The sequence below is a fragment of the Gossypium hirsutum genome, chromosome D04, assembly GCF_007990345.1.
Source record: "Gossypium hirsutum isolate 1008001.06 chromosome D04, Gossypium_hirsutum_v2.1, whole genome shotgun sequence".
Lineage (NCBI taxonomy): Eukaryota > Viridiplantae > Streptophyta > Magnoliopsida > Malvales > Malvaceae > Gossypium > Gossypium hirsutum.
In genome coordinates, this window is record NC_053440.1 from 25,721,734 (window position 1) to 25,746,973 (window position 25,240).

Genomic DNA, 25,240 nt, shown 5'->3' on the forward strand with positions numbered 1-25,240 from the left:
GTAAAGTTTTCTAAATGTAATTAAATCAGAATAAACGTCCCTTTAGGCATTCATTTCATGCATCCGCATTACATGACATTATATGCATCAAAATCCATTGAAAGAGTCTAATTGAGTAAATTTATTTCAGCTAATCTGGAAAACCAACCAACCAAACACTTTTACTATACTCGTTGTAAAACTAAGAAATGGATCAAAGATTAGAGAAACTGGAGCAAATGCAAAAAGAAATTCAAGACCAGCTACAGATGCAAATGAAGGAGCAGTTGGAAAAAATTCAACAAGATATAACAGAAATGATGCTGGAGTCTCAAAAGAATATAATGGCTAAGTTGACACAATTACTGACTAGGGGAGTAAATAAGGGGAAGGGCCCTATGGTTAATGATGAAGAAAGAGACAAGGATGGACCTCTATATCCTCCAGGTTTTACTCCTCCGCATGTACCTGAGGTGCATCCGCGTAGATCCTCTGTTACAATTAGGCCTCAGCAGTTTCAGGCTGGTGTGTCAGTGTTGATGAACTTCCAGGCTAGATCAGGTTCTAATCCCGAAGATAACCCGGTGAATCTTGCTATCCTTAATTTCGATGAAGTAGCTGAGAAAGATAAAGTAAAGGAAGAATTGCCAAAACAGTTTGAGGAAAGGTGGAAATGGATTGAAGAGAAATTCAAGGCAATGGAGAGCACTAAAAGTTATCGTGGAATGGATGCTAAGGATCTGAGTTTGCTCCCAGATTTGGTACTTCCTTATAAGTTCAAGATGCCAGGATTTGAGAAGTATAATGGGACCAGTTGCCCTGAAGCCCATATCACCATGTTCTGTAGGAGGATGACTGGGTATATTAACAATGATCAGCTATTAATACATTGTTTTCAAGATAGCCTCACTGGGGCAGCATCTAAATGGTATAATCAATTGAGCCAAACCAAAATTAGTACTTGGAGGGATTTGGCACAGGCTTTTATGAGGCAGTATAGTCATATATCAGAAATGACTCCTGATAGAATCACCTTGCAAAATTTGGAAAAGAAATTGCATGAAAGCTTTAGACAGTATGCACAGAGGTGGAGAGAGGTTGCAGTCCAAGTTCAGTCGCCACTCCTAGAGAAAGAAATGACGATACTCTTCAACACACTAAAAGCCTCGTTCATCACGCCCATGTTGGGAAGTGCTTCAAAGAGTTTCTCAAATATAATCATGAATGGAGAAATGATAGAAAATGCCATCAGAAGTGGAAGAATAAATGGTGGAGAGAGTAACAAAAAGTCAGTCTTAAGGAGAAAAGAAAATGAGATGAATAACATAGGTTACTCAAGATCAGTTACTGTAAGTCATCCAGGTAAAGGGGTTGCTAGTCAACAAGGTTCATTGAGACAAGAATCTGGAGTGAAACCAGGTACTGAGAAGCTCCAGTTCACACCAATTCCGATGTCCTATAAGGAGTTGTACCAAAGCTTGTTCGATGCGCACATTGTTGCCCCTTCCTACTTAAAACCTCCACAATCTCTGTATCCCAAGTGGTATGATGTGAACGCACAGTGTGATTACCATGCGGGAATTACGGGGCACTCAGTAGAGAATTGCATTACCTTCAAAAAGCTAGTTGAAAAATTCATCAACATGGGTATTGTCAAGTTGGATAACTCATCTAATGCAGAAAGGCCGCTACCCAGTCATGATTGATAATGGAGTAAATGCAATATATGAAGAGGTGTTGAGAAGTGTTCACGTCAATGACATATAGGAAGATACAAATGAAAGGGGACCTTGTTAGGTATTCGCCCTTATAAACTTGGGAGTGTTCTAAATAATTGGACTGCAGAAGAAATCCCTGTAGTTTTTAGAGATTATTTGAGTAATGTTCAGAACTTTTTTGTTGTTTTCAGTCTAAAAATGATAGAAATCCCTTTGTGAAATAGGCTCATGTCTGAACGTTATTATTCTAATGAAATACATCTTTGCATTCATTTTTAAGCTAATATTCTTTCATTCTTTTCGAATAATTATTCTTTCATTCTTTTGGATTTTCTTCCACATCATTCTTTCATTCATAATCATATTGTACAAATAATTATTCATAAATTCATACATTCTTTTGTATATTCTTTGGTACTTCCTATGGGTACCCAGATATCAATGACATAAGTGACTCTGCTACAGACTCAGAATCTCCTTTTGAGCAAGACATGTATTTAGAGGGATCTCATGACTTTGAAGATGACATACATTGTAACTTATCTCTAGACTTATTGATGATGGTAGAACAAGAGGATAGATGGATCCTACTTTACAAGGAATCATTAGAAATTGTGAGCTTGGTGAAGATTAGAATTGACATGACCGCAAAGATGAAATGAGACCTCATTGAGTTACTCCAAGAATTCAAATATGTCTTCGTATGGCCATACCAGGATATGCTCAGGTTAAGCACTGACCTTGTGGTGCACTGTCTTCCTGAAAAGAAGATTGTAAGCCGGTTCAGCAGAAGCTCAAGAGAATGAGGCCCGCCCGATATCTTACTAAGGATAAAAGAAAAAGTTAAAAAGCAATTTAATGCTAGGTTTGGGTAGCCAACATTGTACTAGTCCTTGAAAAAAGGATGGGAAATACGACTGTATATGGATTACAGGGATTTGAACAAAGCCAGTTCCAAAACTCATTGCTTTTCACACTTTAATGGATAACATGGCAGGCCACTCACTATTTTCCTTCACGGACGGCTTCTCTGGATACAATCAGATAAAGTGCACCCTGAAGATATGGGAAGGACCACATTCATCATCTTATGGGGAAAATTTTGCTATAAAGTATGGTCATTCGGGTCAAAGAATGCAGGGAGTGCCTTTCTCTTTGATTTGTCATAGCTTTGTCTATTGAAGTCAATTGCTCCGCAATTTTGTTGGGTTTCATCATAATTGAAGAGGAAGATCCAAAGTTTATGTCATAGTTAAATTTCACCTTAAAAGGCTCTATGAAAGAAATTTGGTACCAAAGAAGATTTTTCGCATACAAGATAAAAGTGGATGATCTTATGTGGGAGACTTTATCGAGAAAAACATTAATTCTGATCAAAAGGGATAACAAGAACTTGCCTAATCCTATGAGTTCAAAATTCACTCAAAAAAAGGAAAAAAGGCAAAGGTGAAAACCCGCAAAGGGTGCTTTGAGTCTAAAAAAATAGTAAAAGAAAAAGAAGAAAGAAAATGGAGAGGCCAAGGTGAAAACCTGCAAAGAGCGCCTTGAGACCAAAGGGGATTTGAGTTGAAAACCCGAAAAAGGCGACTCAAATATTGATCAGAATGGGGCATGAGGTGATCAAAGCAGTTCAAATTTTGATTAGATTGGGGCATATGATGATCTTGCTATACTTGAATCAACAGGAAAGAGTAGACGACATCTTAGGGCATCGACAAAGCACTGTAGATCTCCTAAACACATGTCAAACTTAGAATGGTCTTTAGAAAGTTTGTACAAAGAAGCTCAAGCTGCAATATCTGGGGCACTTAATTTTCATACTATTTATATTAAATTTTTTTGTTCTTGGAATACTTCATTCTTTTCCAAGATACACATTCCCAATCAATTTCTTTGTTATCATTCTTTACTATTTTTGATAATTTATTCCTTTCGAGCTATGCTCAGAACTAACTTTATTCTTATCCATTGTTATGACCTTTTTGCAAGCATGTTGCATTGGAATAATGATTAATGGACTAATAAAAATTTCACAAGGGAAGTTTTGCATATTACTCTAGAAGTTTCTAAATAATACAGGAACCTAAAACAGGACTATTGTTTAGAACGCACCATGTTCAAAGGTTGGAAATCTGAAAAGGAAGAGTCTAAATTAGGACTTTCTGTAACACCCCGAACCCGAGACCGTCACCGAAGTCGAACACGAGGTGTTAACAGACTTTTAAAAATTTTCCAGACACTGCCAATCTGCGTAATAGTCGCTTTAAAAATCATATCTTGAGTTTCACAACTCAAAAATAAGTTTCGTGATTTTTCCCTGAAACTAGACTCATATTCCCATCTACATATTTTTTTCTATAATTTTTGGTCGGGCCAATTAGTACATTTTATTAGTCAAAGTCTCCCATGTTACAGGGATCGACTACCCTGACCTTTGCGCATTACGACTTGGATATCTCCTTGTACAGGGATCCAATACTGATGCCGTTTGTTTCTATAGAAACTAGACTCAGAGAGGAATCTATACATATATGGTATGACTCCTAATTATCTCTGGTTAATTTATGGTAAATTTTAAAAGTCGAAACAGGAGATCCAGAAACCGTTCTGGCCCTGTTTCACGAGAACTTTAATATCTCTTAATATACTGTTCATATGATTGTTTCGTTACTTTCATATGAAAATAGATTCATCAAGGTTAGATTACATAATTTATTCACAATTTCATTCCATTCCTACAAATTTTTGTGATTTTTCAAATCCACACCACTGCTGCTGTCAGCATCTGTTTTCAAGGTAAACTTTACCTATTTCGTGGTTACCATGGACCAACTAGGGTTTTGTCATACATAGGTCCACATATGATCATATTTAGCCATTCCAATGGCTGATCATTTGCCCAACACTTCCATTCCAAACCATAGTCACATCATGAAACCATATATACATACATAAACACAAATGGTCTAATGCCATACTCCACTTCTACAAGCCATTTTCGCATGGCTGTACACACATACATCACAAAAAGTGCTTAAAACAACAAGGGGTAGTCCTATACATGCCATATCCAGAGTTCAACTAAAAGAGTACCAAAAGAGCTTTGATAGTGTGGATGACTTCGACTTCGATGATCCCGAATCCGATAGCTAACGAACAAAATCTATAAAACAGAGAGCCAAAGCAACGGGGTAAGCATTTTAAAGCTTAGTAAGTTTCAAGTAATGAAATCGGCTTTGACTAAAGTATTTCATTCACATAGCTAAATGAATCACTTTATTAATACACATTCTCATAATCATGCTTACTTCACAATTCGTCAACATATATACACACACAAGGTATCAACCCATATAAAAGCCCAAAAGTTCATTAGTCGATTGAACGAATACTACTTAAAACGAATCGACTTTTCCGAATCACATGCAAACATACCTTATCGTTTGGGTTTCTTGAGCGTATTAATTGAATTTGTTACAGCACAAAACGCTCACATTCATACCCAAGTTTCTTCGGAATTTAGCCGGATATTACCACAAGCACAATTGCCTTCGGGTCTTAACCCGGGCATAGCAACTCGCACGAATGCCTTCGGGCCTTAGCCCGGATATATCAACTCGCACAAATGCCTTCGGGCCTTAGCCCGGATATATCAATTCGCACAAATGCCTTCGGGTCTTAGCCCGGATATATCAACTCGCACAAATGCCTTCGGGTCTTAGCCCGGATATATCAACTCGCACAAATGCCTTCGGGTCTTAGCCCGGATATATCAACTCGCACAAATGCCTTCGGGTCTTAGCCCGGATATATCAACTCGCACAAATGCCTTCGGGTCTTAGCCCGGATATATCAACTCGCACAAATGCCTTCGGGTCTTAGCCCGGATATATTCAAATGCTCATGCACACATAAATCAACAGTCTTAGCACATCCATATTTCATTTTCGTTACTAAGGCTCAAACACAAAACATTTATTAAACCTTTCCAATTTCGGCTCAATAGCCACACACAAAGAGCATGATTTCATTTGGCTTTATAACATAGTCTCTATGCACATTCGGCTATCCATCATAGTATGACTAATCATTTCAATATAATTCAAGTAGGGTCATTACTCGAAGACTTACCTCGGATGTTGTCGAACGACTTCAATGGCTATTCAATTACTTTTTCCTTCCCTTTATCGGATTTAGTTCCCCTTTGCTCTTGAGCTTAAGTTCAACAAATTTTAAAATAGTCATTAATCGACTATTCAAGTATTACTTTCAGAATAATATATAAATTGATTCGACTTTCACACACATAGATTATAGTAAGCTTTATAAAAATCAATAAATAATTCATTAGCAAATTTTCATTAATGTTTACAACAAAATCACATATTCACTACGAGCTGTTTTCCCTGAGCAGCAGTCACTAAATTATTTATAACTGGAGCTACAAAACTCCAAATCACTTGCCGTTAATTTTCCCTGAATATAGACTCGTATCTCTTCCATCCATAAAATTTTCAGAATTTTAGGCTTGGCCAATCAATACCAGATTTTTCTTAAAGTTTCCCCTGTTTCACTGTTTGACTAATCTGACCACTCTTCACTACGAATCAAATTTCTCATTTTACAGAATTCCAAATGTGTTGTATTTGATTTCATTTGAAACTAGACTCATTAAGGAGTTTAAGCATATAAATTTTATCTTATAATCATTTTTGTACAATTTATAATGATTTCCTAAAAACAGAACAGAGAATCTAGTAGTCATTTTGACTCAGCCCCACAATACTTCAAATATCTCAAGATCGGTAACTCTTTAGTTCTTATAGTTTCTTTTGTAAGAAAATAGAATCTTCAAGCTTTAATGACATAATTTACTCAGCTTCTAATTCAACTCCTACAAATTATGGCGATTTTCCAAAATCACCTTACTGCTGCTGTCCCCAAGCAGATTATTACCAAATCAAATACTAACATTTGCATTTCACCTTAATAGCTAGCTTAGCAAACCTTAATTTAACATATAATTCACACATATCACATTCCAAGCATTCACTCTATTCTATCACTTAAGGTACAAACATTACTCAATAACTTCCTAATTCAAGTACACATTCGGCCTTGGTACATAATAAGGTGGTCGATTCCTTTCCCTTTAGCACCCATTGCTCACATATGATTATTTGTATAGCTCAAACACTCATCTATCTTTATCATGAAACAACAAAATTTACCATTGTCAAATACCATAGCCGAATGTCATTAAACCTAAACCACCATAAAAATTTTACTTATCACCTCATACCTTATTATCAAATTGAACTAATTATGCTTATAAAAATAATATCAAAACCGAAACCTTTTGATAATTAAGCCTCTAATTATTTATTACAATTACCCAAACAAAATTTTCTCACATTTAACACTTATATACCAATCAATTGTTGAAGACAAACAAAATCTCATTTCCTCCCTTGACAACCACAACCGAAAGCTCAAACCAACATCTAAAATTCCAAGTTTTCAAATGGGCTAATATGGAACTAGCTAATTGACTTAAACTAAACTTAAAATTTCAAAAACTAACAAAATTTTTACTAACCTTCTCAAGCTTCAAGTGACCGAATGTTTCCCTCCTATCTTCCTCTTTACAATCGGCCAAGAAGAACCAAGGATACAAGCTTTGTTTTCATTACCTTTCTTTTTCTTTTATTCTTTCTTTTATTCATTATAACTCCAATAACCCAATTTCTTATTATAATATCAAATTCAACAAATATATTGCCCATCATCAATCCATCTTGGCCGGCCACTATAAGGGAATTGGGCAATTTGACATGCAAGTCCACCCTTGTGTTGACATGCACTAATAAGCCCTTTAAAATTAGCCTATCATATTTCACCATGTCTCATGTTGATCCCTATTTAATAATTCCTCATGCAATTGGCAAAATTAGGGAATGAAACTTCCACATATGCATGTACACACACATAATAAACATAGAACATAGCAATTAATTATTTTTATAACTCGGTTTTGTGGTCCCGAAACCACTTCCCGACTAGGGTCAATTTTGGGCTGTCACAACTCTCCCCCACTTAAGAAATTTTCGTCCCCGAAAATCTTACCGGTAAATAGGTTTGGGTATCGTTCTTTCATCGAGCTTTCGGTTTCCCAAGTAGCTTCCTCGATCCCGTGTTTGAGCCATAACACCTTTACTAACGGAACCCTTTTGTTTCGCAACTCCTTCACTTCACGAGCTAGGATACGCATCGGCTATTCTTCATAACTCATATCGGATTGAATGTCAACCTCGGAGGGATTAATTATGTGGGATGGGTCAGATCTATAACGTCGAAGCATCGAAACATGAAAAACATTGTGAATTCTTTCAAGTTCAGGAGGTAAAATCAATCTATATGCCACTGGACCAATTCTTTCGGATATTTCATACGGCCCAATGAACCTCGGACTCAATTTGCCCTTACTGCCAAATCTGAGTATCTTTTTCCATGGTGAAACTTTAAGAAACACTTTATCTCCCACCTGATACTCAATGTCTTTTCGTTTCAAATCCGCGTACGACTTCTGACGATCTGTGGTTGCTTTCAGACTTTCACGGATTACCTTTACTTTCTGTTCGGCATCCTTAATCAAATCAACTCCGAAAATTTTACTTTCACCGAGCTCGGTCCAAAACAATGGTGTACGGCATTTACGACCGTACAAAGCCTCGTAAGGTGCCATCTTAATACTTGATTGAAAACTATTGTTGTAAGTGAATTCAATCAAAGGTAAATACCGTTCCCATGAACTACTGAACTCGAGGATGCAACATCTCAACATATCCTCAAGTATCTGAATTATCCGCTCGGATTGACCATCGGTTTGGGGGTGAAAAGCAGTGCTAAAATGCAGCTTGGTACCCAAAGCTTCTTGCAATTTCTTCCAAAATCGTGAGGTAAATCTCGGATCTCTATCTGACACGATAGAAATAGGTACCCCGTGTAATCTCACAATCTGAGAAACATACAATTCGGCTAGTTTATCCAATGAAAAATCCGTACGCACGGGGATAAAGAGAGCTGACTTAGTCAGTCTATCAACAACAACCCAAATCGCATCCTTCTTACTTGTTGACAATGGCAGTCCGGACACAAAGTCCATTGTGACTCGATCCCATTTCCACTCGGGTATCATGATCGGCTGAAGTAATCCTGAAGGCACTTGATGTTCCGCTTTCACTTGTTGACATATTAAACATCTCGAAACAAAGTCGGAGATGTCTCGTTTCATACCATGCCACCAAAACCAACGTTTCAAATCGTTGTACATTTTCGTACTCCCCGGGTGAATTGACATTCGGCTACAATGGGCTTCGTTCTGAATCATCGAAATGAGTCCCGAATTCCTTGGAACACACAAATGACTTTTGAACCTCAAACAATCATCATCATCAATTTGAAACTCCGATTCCTTGTTCGGAACACACTCAGCCCGTTTTACAACCAATTCATCATCGACTTTCTGAGCTTCACGAATTTGATGAGTCAATAATGGTTTGGCTTTTAATTCAGCTACTAACACATTGTCGGGTAGAACAGACAAATGCACATTCATCGCTCGTAAAGCAAACAATGACTTCTGACTTAAGGCATCCGCAACCACATTAGCCTTTCCCGGGTGGTAATCAATGACAAGCTCGTAATCTTTCAACAACTCAAGCCAACGTCTTTGTCGCAGATTTAAGTCTCTTTGAGTCATCAAATATTTGAGACTTTTGTGATCCGAAAATACATGGCACTTTTCACCAAATAGGTAATGTCGCCATATTTTTAAAGCAAACACGATGGCAGCTAGTTCAAGATCATGGGTCGGATAATTTTTCTCATGTGGCTTTAATTGTCTCGACGCATAGGCCACCACTCGACCTTCTTGCATCAATACGCAGCCCAGCCCAAGTAGGGATGCGTCACTATAAATGACAAACTCTTTGCCTGATTCGGGTTGCACTAAAATTGGAGCTTCAGTCAAATAAGTTTTTAGTTGATCAAAACTTTTCTGACATTTCTCCGTCCATTCGAACTTAACATCCTTTTGAAGTAGCTTCGTCATTGGTGTGGCTATCATCGAGAAACCTTTGACAAATCGTCGGTAATAACCGGCGAGTCCCAAAAAGCTCCGAACTTCAGTAATATTTCTTGGAGGCTTCCAGTTAAGTATGGCTGAAATTTTGCTCGGGTCAACTCGAATACCCGATGCGGATACCACATGACCCAAGAAGCTAACCTCTCTTAACCAGAACTCACACTTACTGAACTTAGCATATAACTGCTTATCCCGCAACATTTGCAACACTAGTCTCAGGTGCTCAGCATGTTCGGTCTCATCTCTTGAATAGACCAAGATGTCATCAATGAACACAACTACGAACCGATCCAAATATGGTCTGAAGATCCGATTCATCAAATCCATAAATACCGCAGGGGCATTAGTAAGCCCAAACGGCATCACTAAGAATTCGTAGTGACCGTACCTCGTTCTGAAAGCAGTTTTGGGTACGTCCGAATCTCGAACCCGCAACTGATAATAACCCGATCTCAAATCTATTTTTGAGAACACTGAGGCTCCCTTTAGTTGATCAAACAAATCATCAATACGCGGTAACGGATATTTATTCTTTATCGTCACTTTATTCAGTTGACGATAGTCAATGCACAACCTCATGGTTCCGTCCTTCTTTTTCACGAACAATACTGGTGCACCCCAAGGTGAGAAACTTGGTCGAGCAAAACCTCTATCCATCAATTCTTGCAACTGAGCTTTCAACTCTTTTAACTCGGTTGGTGCCATACGATACGGAGCTATCGAAATCGGCGTAGTCCCAGGTACAAGCTCAATACCAAACTCTACCTCCCGAACAGGTGGTAAACCCGGTAATTCTTCAGGAAAAACATCCAGGTATTCACAAACCACCGGCACAGATTCGGGTTTCTTTTCTAATTCTTTGTCATCAAGTACATACGCAAGGTATGCTTCGCACCCTTTTCTTACATATTTCTGGGCCAACATTGAGGATATTACAACTGGCAACCCACCCAAGTCTGTAGACTTAACTCGGATTACTTCGTTATTTGCGCACCTCAAATCAATAGTCTTGCTTTTGCAATTCACAACCGCATCATGCACGGTCAACCAATCCAACCCGAGAATAACATCAAATTCATCAAACGGCAAAAGCATCAAGTCCGCCGGAAAACAGGAACCTCGAATCACTAGGGGACATTTCTTACACACTTTGTCGACAAGCACGTAACGACCCAAGGGATTTGACACCCGAATTACGAACTCAGTAGACTCAATAGGTAAAGTCTTACTGGATGCTAAGGTTTCACATATGTAAGAATGAGTAGAACCGGGGTCAATCAAAGCAATTACATTAGTATCAAAGAGAGTGAAAGTACCGGTAATAACATCAGGCGAAGAAGCATCCTCGCGGGCACGTATAGCATAAGCTCTAGCAGGCGCACGAGCCTCAGATCCGGTCGTAGCATCTCTAGATCCTCTCTGACCACCACTAGCATTGCCCGTATTTCTAGATGGTCTACCTCGAGCAGTGGTAGCACCCGGTTTCCCACTCTGATTTACATTCTGTTCAGACAACCTCGGGCAATCTTTGATGAAGTGGTCAACTGATCCACACTTGTAACAGGACCGGTCATGGAATCTACAACTCCCCGAATGCCATTTACCGCAATATCGACATTCTGTTTTGTCTCGACGTTCATTCCCAACACTAGCGATCGAAGTGCCTCGGGTACCCACAGGGGGTCGATCACGATCTCGTCTAAAAAGGCCCGAAGTGCCTCTAGACCGGCCCACATCATCTCAAAATTTCTTCGATGCCTGTTGAAGAGACTTTCCCGAGGATTTTTTACGAAACTCCCCTGTTCCCACATCAACTTTTTGTTTTTCTTTTCTAAGCTCTTCGGCTTTACAAGCTCGCTCGACAAGTACTACGAACTCTCGTATTTCAAGAATGCCAACGAACATTTTTATATCTTCATTCAGCCCATCCTCGAAGCGTTTACACATGATAGCCTCGGACGAAACACATTCCCGAGCGTATCTACTAAGTCTAACAAATTTTCGCTCGTAATCAGTAACTGACATAGAACCTTGCTTAAGCTCAAGAAATTCCTTCCGTTTTTGATCAACAAATCTCTGACTGATATACTTTTTCCGAAACTCAGTTTGGAAAAACTCCCAAGTTACTTGCTCTCGAGGCACAACAGAAGTCAGAGTACTCCACCAATAGTAGGCAGAATCGCGTAACAAGGAGATAGTACACTTTAGGCATTCATCAGGTGTACAAGATAGCTCATCGAGTACCCGGATAGTGTTGTCCAACCAAAGTTCAGCTTGCTCGGCATCATCGCTATCCGTAGCCTTAAATTCAGTAGCCCCATGTTTTCGGATTCTGTCAACTGGGGGCTTATTTGACCTTATTTGGTCAGTTACCGGAGGTATTGTTGGTGCGGGGGTGGTATTTTTCGGGAATGGAGGTTGTGGAACAGCCGTATTAGTTCGAATGTATTGGTTGAACCAATCATTCATCACGCTATAGAAAGCTTGTCTAGCTTCATCATTCGGGTTACTAGCATTAGGTTGAGAGTCCGCCGGCGCTGTCCCTTGTGCGGGAGCAGGCGCTACACTCTCAAGATCATCAGCTACCTCTCAGTCGGGATCGGGATCCATTACTATAAATAAACACATTTACAATTGTCAGAAATCACCACACTATCAAGTAATCACATAAAATGGCATGTATAGCTAGACCCAACGCATTACGGTAGTCCTAGAATCGACTAAACCGTAGCTCTGATACCAATCAATTGTAACACCCCGAACCCAAGACCGTCACCGGAGTCGAACACGAGGTGTTAACAGACTTTTAAAAATTTTCCAGACACTGCCAATCTGCGTAATAGTCGCTTTAAAAATCATATCTTGAGTTTCACAACTCAAAAATCAGTTTCGTGATTTTTCCCTGAAACTAGACTCATATTCCCATCTACATATTGTTTTCTAGAATTTTTGGTTGGGCCAATTAGTACAGTTTATTAGTCAAAGTCTCCCATGTTACAGGGATTGACTACCCTGCCTTTGCGCATTACGACTTGGATATCTCCTTGTACAGGCCTCCAATACTGATGCCATTTGTTTCTATAGAAACTAGACTCAGAGAGGAATCTATACATATATGGTATGACTCCTAATTATCTCTGGTTAATTTATGGTAAATTTTCAAAGTCGAAACAGGAGATCCAGAAACCGTTCTGGCCCTGTTTCACGAGAACTTTAATATCTCTTAATATACTGTTCATATGATTGTTTCGTTACTTTCATATGAAAATAGATTCATCAAGGTTCGATTACATAATTTATTCACTATTTAATTCCATTCCTACAAATTTTTGTGATTTTTCAAATCCACACCACTGCTGCTGTCAGCATCTGTTTTCAAGGTAAACTTTACCTATTTCGTGGTTACCATGGACCAACTAGGGTTTTGTCATACATAGGTCCACATATGATCATATTTAGCCATTCCAATGGCTGATCATTTGCCCAACACTTCCATTCCAAACCATAGTCACATCATGAAACCATATATACATACATAAACACAAATGGTCTAATGCCATACTCCACTTCTACAAGCCATTTTCGCATGGCTGTACACACATACATCACAAAAAGTGCTTAAAACAACAAGGGGTAGTCCTATACATGCCATATCCAGAGTTCAACTAAAAGAGTACCAAAAGAGCTTTGATAGTGTGGATGACTTCGACTTCGATGATCCCGAATCCGATAGCTAACGAACAAAATCTATAAAACAGAGAGCCAAAGCAACGGGGTAAGCATTTTAAAGCTTAGTAAGTTTCAAGTAATGAAATCGGCTTTGACTAAAGTATTACATTCACATAGCTAAATGAATCACTTTATTAATACACATTCTCATAATCATGCTTACTTCACAATTCGTCAACATATATACACACACAAGGTATCAACCCATATAAAAGCCCAAAAGTTCGTTAGTCGATTGAACGAATACTACTTAAAACGAATCGACTTTTCCGAATCACATGCAAACATACCTTATCGTTTGGGTTTGTTGAGTGTATTAATTGAATTTGTTACAGCACAAAACGCTCACATTCATACCCAAGTTTCTTCGGAATTTAGCCGGATATTACCACAAGCACAATTGCCTTCGGGTCTTAACCCGGGCATAGCAACTCGCACGAATGCCTTCGGGCCTTAGCCCGGATATATCAACTCGCACAAATGCCTTCGGGCCTTAGCCCGGATATATCAATTCGCACAAATGCCTTCGGGTCTTAGCCCGGATATATCAACTCGCACAAATGCCTTCGGGTCTTAGCCCGGATATATCAACTCGCACAAATGCCTTCGGGTCTTAGCCCGGATATATCAACTCGCACAAATGCCTTCGGGTCTTAGCCCGGATATATCAACTCGCACAAATGCCTTCGGGTCTTAGCCCGGATATATTCAAATGCTCATGCACACATAAATCAACAGTCTTAGCACATCCATATTTCATTTTCGTTACTAAGGCTCAAACACAAAACATTTATTAAACCTTTCCAATTTCGGCTCAATAGCCACACACAAAGAGCATGATTTCATTTGGCTTTATAACATAGTCTCTATGCACATTCGGCTATCCATCATAGTATGACTAATCATTTCAATATAATTCAAGTAGGGTCATTACTCGAAGACTTACCTCGGATGTTGTCGAACGACTTCAATGGCTATTCAATTACTTTTTCCTTCCCTTTATCGGATTTAGTTCCCCTTTGCTCTTGAGCTTAAGTTCAACAAATTTTAAAATAGTCATTAATCGACTATTCAAGTATTACTTTCAGAATAATATATAAATTGATTCGACTTTCACACACATAGATTATAGTAAGCTTTATAAAAATCAATAAATAATTCATTAGCAAATTTTCATTAATGTTTACAACAAAATCACATATTCACTACGAGCTGTTTTCCCTGAGCAGCAGTCACTAAATTATTTATAACTGGAGCTACAAAACTCCAAATCACTTGCTGTTAATTTTTCCTGAATATAGACTCGTATCTCTTCCATTCATAAAATTTTCAGAATTTTAGGCTTGGCCAATCAATACCAGATTTTTCTTAAAGTTTCCCCTGTTTCACTGTTTGACTAATCTGACCACTCTTCACTACGAATCAAATTTCTCATTTTACAGAATTCCAAATGTGTTGTATTTGATTTCATTTGAAACTAGACTCATTAAGGAGTTTAAGCATATAAATTTTATCTTATAATCATTTTTGTACAATTTATAATGATTTCCTAAATACAGAACAGGGAATCTAGTAGTCATTTTGACTCAGTCCCACAATACTTCAAATATCTCAAGATCGGTAACTCTTTAGTTCTTATAGTTTCTTTTGTAAGAAAATCGACTCTTCAAGCTTTAATGACATAATTTACTCAGCTTCTAATTCAACTCCTACAAATTATGGCGATTTTCCAAAATCACCTTACTGCTGCTATCCCCAAGCAGATTATTACCAAATCAAATACTAACATTTGCATTTCACCTTAATAGCTAGCTTAGCAAACCTTAATTTAACATATAATTCACACATATCACATTCCAAGCATTCACTCTATTCTATCACTTAAGGTACAAACATTACTCAATAACTTCCTAATTCAAGTACACATTCGGCCTTGGTACATAATAAGGTGGTCGATTCCTTTCCCTTTAGCACCCATTGCTCACATATGATTATTTGTATAGCTCAAACACTCATCTATCTTTATCATGAAACAACAAAATTTACCATTGTCAAATACCATAGCCGAATGTCATTAAACCTAAACCACCATAAAAATTTTACTTATCACCTCATACCTTATTATCAAATTGAACTAATTATGCTTATAAAAATAATATCAAAACCGAAACCTTTTGATAATTAAGCCTCTAATTATTTATTACAATTACCCAAACAAAATTTTCTCACATTTAACACTTATATACCAATCAATTGTTGAAGACAAACAAAATCTCATTTCCTCCCTTGACAACCACAACCGAAAGCTCAAACCAACATCTAAAATTCCAAGTTTTCAAATGGGCTAATATGGAACTAGCTAATTGACTTAAACTAAACTTAAAATTTCAAAAACTAACAAAATTTTTACTAACCTTCTCAAGCTTCAAGTGACCGAATGTTTCCCTCCTATCTTCCTCTTTACAATCGGCCAAGAAGAACCAAGGATACAAGCTTTGTTTTCATTACCTTTCTTTTTTCTTTTATTCTTTCTTTTATTCATTATAACTCCAATAACCCAATTTCTTATTATAATATCAAATTCAACAAATATATTGCCCATCATCAATCCATCTTGGCCGGCCACTATAAGGGAATTGGGCAATTTGACATGCAAGTCCACCCTTGTGTTGACATGCACTAATAAGCCCTTTAAAATTAGCCTATCATATTTCACCATGTCTCATGTTGATCCCTATTTAATAATTCCTCATGCAATTGGCAAAATTAGGGAATGAAACTTCCACATATGCATGTACACACACATAATAAACATAGAACATAGCAATTAATTATTTTTATAACTCGGTTTTGTGGTCCCGAAACCACTTCCCGACTAGGGTCAATTTTGGGCTGTCACACTTTCTCTTTAAATTTTATTGTCAAAAGCATTGATTGAATAAAATGACAAGATGTCGTGTTGATGACAAAGCTTAAATAAACAAGCAATTAATGATCACCAGACAATAGGAAGAGGTTTCCTCAGAGAAGAAAGCCTTCATTTGTGCATGAGCCTTTGGTATGATACCCTGGGAATGGTGTAAGGGACCAGAGAGATTTAGATCATGTATCCTTGAATTGTGACAGGAGAGGATTGAGGAAAAGCCATATATTTCTACCCTTGAGTTATAGTGGGAGAACAATGGTACAAATTTTACGTCCCAGTGGATTGAACTTTGAGGTTTACAGTGGGGGCAATCTGACTAAGTGTTTCTTTGAAAACGCCAGTTGAGCAAGAAGGCGTTGTAGCACGTCAATGATAAAGCCTTAATAAACTTCGAGCAATGATAACCTAAGTGATAAAGAAAGATCATTCTCACAAAAAAATAGCATTCTACATTCATGCAAACACTATTCATACATGTCTAGTTAGGAGCATTTGATGCATTTTGATCATGCCATCCTAATCTTAGGCATAATTAGGTTCATTATACAGGTCATGTTCCTCGAAGAACAGATCGGTGAAATCACAAAGCTTTGCCTCCCTGGGTTACAGCGGAGTAGGTTGAAAATAACAGATCTTGCCTTCCTGTACTGACAGCGAAGCAGATCGAAGATAGTAGTCTTGTCTCCCTGGAAAGCAGTGGAATAGGTTGAAGATTGTGAATCCTACCTCCCTAGTCAGTAGTGGAATAGGTTGAAGATTGTGAGTCCTATCTCCCTGGTCAGCAGTGGAATAGGTTGAAGATTGTAAGTTCTATCTCACTGGTCAGCAGTGGAATAGGTGAATCCTATCTCCCTGGTCAGCAGTGGAATAGGTTGAAGATTGTGAATCCTATCTTCCTGAGCAGCAGTGGAGTAGGTTGAAAATTACAGATCTTATCTCCCTAAGCAGTAGTGGAGCAGATCGAAGACAGCAAATCTTATCTTCCCAAGGTAGTAGGGAAGCAGATTTAAGCCAGTAATCCTCTCTCCCTGAAGTTGCAGTGGAGCAGATTAAAGCTGTGGGCAGCGAACCCTATCTCTTTGGCATTACAGTGGAATAGATTGAAGCCACAACAGCGAATCTTACTTCCCTGGCTGTGTAGTGGAACAGATTGAAGCTACGACGGCGAATCTTGTTTCTCCAACATTGCAGTTAAATAGATTAAAGCCACAACGGTGAATCTTACTTCCTTAGCGGTGTAGTGTAACAGATTTAAGCTATGACGGTGAATCTTGTTTCCCTACCATTGCAGTTAAATAGATTGAAGCCACAACGACAAATCTTACTTCCCTGGCAGTCTAGTGGAACAGATTAAAGCTAAAGGTAGCGAATCTTGTTTCCCTAGCGTTGCAGCGGAGCAAAATAAAGCATAGGGTAGCGAATCTTATCTTCCTAGTGTTAAGACTTGGAATAGCTGAAGTGGAGCGGGTTAAAGCTGTATGGCAGTGAATCCTATCTCTTTTGCGTTACAGTGGAACAGATTAAGGCTAAAGGTAGCAAATTTGGTTTCCCTGGTGTTGTAGTGGAGCAGATTAAAGCTGAATGCAGCGAATCTCATCTCATTGGTGTTAAAATTGAAGAAAGCAAGTCTTATCCCCTAAAATTGCAGTGAGGCAGACTAAAGATGGTAGATCTTATTTCTCTAAGGTTGCAGTAGAACAGATCGCATCAAGTTTTATTTCCCTAAAGTTACAATGAAACAGACTAAAAATAGCAAATTTTGTTCTCTTGAAAAGTTATGAGTTACAAATCCTATATCCTCGATGTTGCAGTGGAGTGGATCGAAGCACCAATTCCTATACCTCTGAAGATGCAGTAGGATAGAATGAGGCTACTTGAAGAATAAGAGTATTAAGGTCCAGCATGACCGGACAAAATTGGTCATTTTTAAGGTCTTTGTTTCATTCTCGTTACTCGACAATTTGCAAAGAGGGGCAGCTGTAATAGGCCAATTTAGCCCGGGCTCACAAAAAAATAATAAACCCAAAATAATAAAACAGAGTTCAAGTCCAGTCCAAAATTATATCATTTGGCCCGATCGGAATGGCCCATTACTTGAAAAGGTTGAAAGTCCATCTACAAGTTTGACACATATGGAAACATAATCTTCAAGGGTATGCAATCTTAGATATGATATGCAATCTTAGAAAATATGATTTTGTAATCTTAGAGATTTAATTTGTAGATATCCTTTAATCTTAGCCGTTGATGTAATTAATCTGTACTGTTGGATTTGGGGTGGCTCAACTATAATTAGAGGCCTCTCCCTTCATTGTAAAAGACTTGAGTTGGGAGTAATAATAATTATTAAGAGTATTCACTCAAATTTCTCTCTCTCTTGCGTTCTTATTTTCTTTGGCTTGTTCTTATTTTGTTTATTTGTGTATAATTTATTTATTGATTTGTATATTGTTGATTTCAAATCTCTTTTTCCCTTATTATTCATTTTCAAATTCATTATTTTCAAATTTGTTCACATTTTATTTTGCCTTATATTTTTTTATTTTAAATTCATTGGTCTTTGATTATTGATGCTCTTTAATCCTCTATTTGTTATTTTAGTTTTTTATTATTAAATTAATTATTTTAATATTATTAACACTATTATGTGACATCATTAATCTTGAATCATTATTATTTACTTTTTTATGCCTTTAAATTTCAAATTTTGTTATATACATGCATGTATACATACATACGTTTTATAATATATACATATACGTACACATTTTTTAATTTTTATAAATGTATATACACATACTTTTATATATTTTCTATGTTTCATAATTTTCTATACATACTTATATTTTTTTTACATATTAAAATATGTAAATATTTTTTTATTTTTTTATAATTCACACACATATATATTTTTCTTATATGTACATATATATATTTATATTTTATAATTTTTATCTATTTTCTTTGTTATTATTATTTCTTTACTTGATGTTTATTTATTTATTTATTTATTCACATGACCATTATTATCATTATTATATTCTTTAAATGCTTTGGTTTTATTTGTTTATTTACTTGATATTGTGTATACATGATTGATTTGTTTTTTTATTTATCTTTTCATTATTATTATTATTATTATTATTTTTTGTTCTTGATCATGCTATTTATATTTACATTATCACAATTCTTACTCCACTATATAATTTTTACCCAAATTCGTATAAAGAGAAAATTTTGAAAAATAAAGGCAATACTCGGTATTTAGAATCTTCGAGAGGATTGAGCCCTAACGTATTGGGTTCCAACTCTTTCGTTGAATATAAATAATCGAGAATGCTCTTTAATCAAAACATAAATAAAAAGCTCATTATCGAGAATTCAATACGTTGTGTCCTAACGCATTGGATATGACATGTTGTTTTCTCAAGATGAGGATTTTTTTTCTAAATATAATAAAGGTAATATTCAATGTTTAGAATTTTGAGAAATTGTGCCCTAACGTATTGGGCTGCGATTTCTTCATCTGACTTAAACAATTGAATATCCTTTTAAATTTTATTGCACGAGTTTTTTTGGACAAGCTCATTTTTGAGGAAGTGAAATATCATGCCCTAACTCATTGGGTGTGACATTTTCTCTTTTCGAAATGAGAGGGTCTTATCGAGTAACTTGTTTTAAAAAAAACAGAAGATAGTATTTTAAATTCTTCAAAGTTTTTAATTTTCGACATTAAGACATTAATTAATTAACTAGGTACCAATTTTTGGGTGTTACGAGGGTGCTAATCCTTCCTCGTACGTAACTGACTCCCGAACCCGTTTTTCTGAATTTCGTGGACCAAAATCGTTGTTTTAATAAAGTCAAATTACTTATTAAAAATAACCACTTTTTGAGGTGACTCGATCACACCTAAATAAAAAAGATCGGTGGCGACTCCCATTTTCAAAATTTTCAAAATCCAAGTCGACCCCGCTTTTCAAAATAAAAAATGGTTTCGACAGGCTAAATAGTGTGAAACTGGATATGAATGACTAAAATGCAAACTTTATAAATTTTGAGAACTTAAATAGAAACTCAATATGCTTATGGTTTATAATAATATGTGAGTGATATGAATGATTGATATGCTTAAATTGTAAATTGGTTTGGTTGCATTTGAAAGTGGTATGCAAGGACTTAGAGGTTAAAGTTATAAAATTGGCAAAGAAAACGTAAATTTTGAAACAGGGATATGGTTCCTAAAAGTTACACGGGCCAACCACACTGCCATGTGACAGACACAAGCTATGACACAACCATGTGAATATTGAAAGCAAATGTTTCTGGAATCACACGGCTTCCGAGATCCACACGGCCCGGGGAGACGACCATGTGCCGTGTTTTTCACATTAAGCCTTACTTCATCTTAGTATATTGTTTTAAACGCAAGAATGTTTGAAAATTTTTATTCTGGCTTATCCCTAACACTAATAATTGATATACTGGAATAACAAAATCAATATGTGTAAAATATAATGCTATAATTATTTGGATATTACTGTTAAAGTTTATGACAATCAATGTAGCATTTCTAGACTTGATTCGGTAGTCGGGTCAGGTATTGGGGTGTTACAGTCTAGCCGAAAACACATATGCGATTTTAGAAAGTTTATTGCAATAAATATCACAAACCGGCTTCATTTTTAAAAGTTTATTTTTCTTTTGTGTAAGAAAATTATTTTTGAACCGAATTTTTTTCAAACATTAACATCATCTTGCATGTGACTTTCACCTATAAATACCTCGAAGAATGATGAAAACAAGGATAAACTTTTGAAGAAGACCAAGACTATATTTCGTCGGCATGCCTTTCAACTCCCAACCTTAGCACTCTCTTCACCTTCATTCACCATAACCTCCAACTCTCCGTCCCAACTGGATGAATCGGCTTCTGTAACAACCACTACTACTTCCTTCTTATTGTAAACTGGACCGACAAGGTGCTATCCAATTTCCCATTTTTATACTAGAGTTAATTAAATTGGAGCTGCTATAGGATGTCACTGCTTAATAAATGTGAACAGGAAAATCCAAAAAAAAAAAAACCTGGAAACAATGGCAGTAGAGAGTTGAAATGATGAATTAGAAGGAACTTTATGTGATTGTGACGATGGACTCTTAAGGAATAAATTAAAGCAGAGATGATGTGTTCCAATCTCCCAATCTCTCTAACTTCATATATCTTTGGTCAACTCAAACAGATTGAAGTTGTCCCTTTGGAGTTTTTCTCCCCTGTTTCCGACCCCCCATTGCTTTGCTGCTTTTTGTTTCATTGTGTTTCATAGGTTCTTTTAATTAAAGCACCTTCTAATGTCAGGAGAAAAAAAATATTACTCCATTTTATCCTTGTTTTTGTTTTGTTAGGAAACATTTTATCTGGAAATCTTTGTTGTTTTTGAGATCCAAATACCTGATTTTATGTTCAACTTGAACATGTGCATATCTCATATATATGTTTTAACGTGACAGCTAGCTGCAAATGTTTCATAGGATGCCTTTCGCATCGCATCTCACTTAATTGTTTATCAACTAGATTCTTCCAAAACAAATGATTAAACTCCAAATTATTAATAAGGAAGGTTCTTTTTTAATCTTCTTTTATTACCTAATTTTAATGATGAGTTTAGGGTATAGTAGCTTCCTTTGTAAACCCTCTAATAGTTTTGAACACATTGGATCTTGGATTTTACTCTTATATAAAAATGCTGATGAATTTCTTAAATATTGAGGTGATATTTTTTTTTACAAGTGGTAAGAGATTAAAAATCCTTGATTAAAAATCCTTGGTTAATCTCTCTTTCATTGGAAAAAATATTATGGAAAGTCATATATTAAGAATTAGATTACACTTTGTTCTCTTTACTTAAAAATTGATAAATTAATCCTTGCGTGTTACTTGTACCTCCTTTTCACGTACATGAATCAATTTTTAATAATAGAAATAAATAATATTTTTAGCATAACGATAATTTTACTCTTTAATTTAACATATAAAAATTAATTTACCCATCTTTAATAGAGAAAAAAAATGTAACATGATTCTTAATATAAATGCTTCCATTACTTTTACTCTCCTCCTTGGTCTCCTTTCAAAATTTCAACACTAGCAAAGCAAACTTTCCAAGTTTCATCCAATAACAAATTATTGCCTTTCCCTTTTAGGTTTTTTTAAAACAAAATGACCTTTATATTAGCATCAAATTGAATTGATAATTATGGTTTACCTTCATTTTTTATAAATATTTATTGGTCAATCAGCTGCTTTTTTCTACAATATATCTATATTTAAAAAAAAAAAACTCTCTCATAGGTTTTAATATCCTTTTTCAAAATTTTGGTGGATAGAGATGAGCTTTGATTTTTTTTTTCTTCTCAAAAGCCCTATCATTTTCATGCATAGTCAAATCCATTTTTCCCCCAAAGTCTACAACAACTCCCCTTATTATGCATATATTATATATATAATATTGGTTTCAAATATCTACACATCAGTAGATTTTTACAAGTTTAATTGAAGTGAAAAAAAGTCTAAAAGGCAAAGTTGCCTGGAAATTATGCATATTCTTGTAGAAATTTCACTGCGTTTTATTTATTTATTTATTTATTTATTTTTTCAGTATGGCCAAAGAAATGCTTCCAAGATTTCTTAAAGAAACGACATGTACATGACAACAAAAAAACCTGATAAAAATGTAGAAAGAGATCAGTGAGTAGACTTAATTCTTATAGATGTGATCAAATAACTGAAAACAGGCAGATTATATTATTGCTTAGAGTGGTTTGTTTATGGCGGATATTTAGCCTTAATAGTCGTTTCTCGAGTTGCTTATACAGTTTTATTTTATAGATTTACAAGTGTTAAACCTACCATAAACCCCATCCCCAAATTACTTTATAACACGGTGGTTAATGCCTAAATGACCCCAATTAACACATTTAATATGCCAAGTTTTTTTTGGTTCAAAAAAAATATATATATGCCAAGTTTTCAAAATATGCAAGCGGGTCTTGTGGGAGAAAAAGCCTTGAGATTTGGTTGCAACCCCAAAATCCAAAATATTCTCTGTATTTTTAGTTACGAAGCAAATGAAACAAAACTCATTCCTGTCTTTGATTAATATTACGCTGCTGAAAAACACAGTTGGAGGCTTAAATCTGCTGTTAAATTTATATAGTTGACTGTAGCTATGATATATACTTAAGATAATACACACTAGTTTAAAGGGTTATTATTATTATTATTATTATTATTATTATTATTATTAAGGGATTGTTTTCTTTGGTTTTAAGCATAATTTTGAACAGAGTGAACTTCTGCAAGTTCTGCTATTTTTTATATTTAGAAAGAGTGATTCATCACTTGATATAGATATATATATTTATGGTACTGAGGGCACTGCTTTAAATAACTCAAAAGTCAAGTGGCAAATTGGTAATGAAGACCCTTTATAACTCCATTCCAACATGGTTCAACTTACAAGATTATCCCAAAAAAAACAAAAAGAAAAAAGGGGTTAAAAATGGTTGGTCCCTCCTACATTAAAACATTGCTTTCCTTTCAATCCTTCTCAATGAAATCACCATCTTCTTCTGCCTTAAGCTCAATGAAGATTAAAACCGTAACTCACACCCTCATCTATGCTCAAGTTAGTCGTCTCATTCGGGCATTCTCTAAAGCCAAATCCCTTGTCATTCATATCTATAAAGAAAACAAGCCTATAAAGTATCTCATTTCCAACTCAAAGACCACAAAAAAGAAGCACAAGCACAAGAAACTATTCTTCGGTTCATTTAGGCTACACTATAATTGGTGCTCTTCTCATGTTGCACCAGTTCCAGCTCCAGTTCTACAAACACATTTGTACTATGATTCCACGTGGAATTCGGTTATTTCAACGGAGCAATGTGATGATGATAGGGTGGAAGCTGAGCTTTCGGGTTATCTTCAATGGCTAGAAGAAAAGAAGGTTAATGGGGCTGAGACTGATATGAATGAGATTGATAAACTAGCAGAGATGTTCATTGCCGATTGTTATGAAAAGTTTAGGTTGGAGAAGCAGGAGTCTTACAGGAGATTCCAGGAAATGATGGCTAGAAGCATGTGACATGTAGCACTGTTGGGGTAAGGAACATGTACTCTTTCAACTTTGTGTTTGGAGGGATTGTACATTATACAATGTGGGGGAAATTTGTGCAATTCTTCTCTTATATTTCTAACGGTTTTGTTTCCACTTGCAAGGTTATATAACCTAATCTGCCTCTCATTGGGAATTCCTCATTTTTTAGTCTCTTTTCAACTCTCATTTTTCTTGTACAACTTATACCAACACACCAACACACTTATTCGATGCGTATCATAAAAGTACTATGAAGGTCATTGTACAAAACTCATATTGCATTTTGCTCTCTTTACTTAAAAAATAGATAAATTAATCTATGTGCGTTAAATTAAAGGACAAACTAGTCCTTTTGATTAAAAATTTCATTCATTTCTACTATTAAAAATTGGTATTGCTGACAGAATAACCAAACAATTACTTGTGGAGTGCCATGTGTGCTTCATTTTGACATACGACCAATTTTTAACAGTAAAAATAGATAAAATTTAGAGAGAAAAAAACTAATTTGTTTTTGATCAAATGTATAAAGATTAATTTGTCCATTTTTTAAATAAAAAAATATAATATAATCCAACTCTTA

At 36.0% G+C, this 25,240-nt stretch overlaps 1 protein-coding gene across 1 annotated transcript; it reads left to right on the forward strand.

Moving 5' to 3' along the window:
• Positions 1-218: 218 nt before the first annotated feature.
• Positions 219-24,872, forward strand: LOC107898301 (uncharacterized). Its single transcript, XM_016823817.2, has 2 exons — positions 219-740; positions 24,022-24,872. Exons 1-2 carry the CDS (start codon positions 219-221, stop codon positions 24,643-24,645), a joined length of 1,146 nt encoding a protein of 381 aa, XP_016679306.1. The 3' UTR covers positions 24,646-24,872.
• The last annotated feature ends 368 nt before the right edge of the window (positions 24,873-25,240 follow it).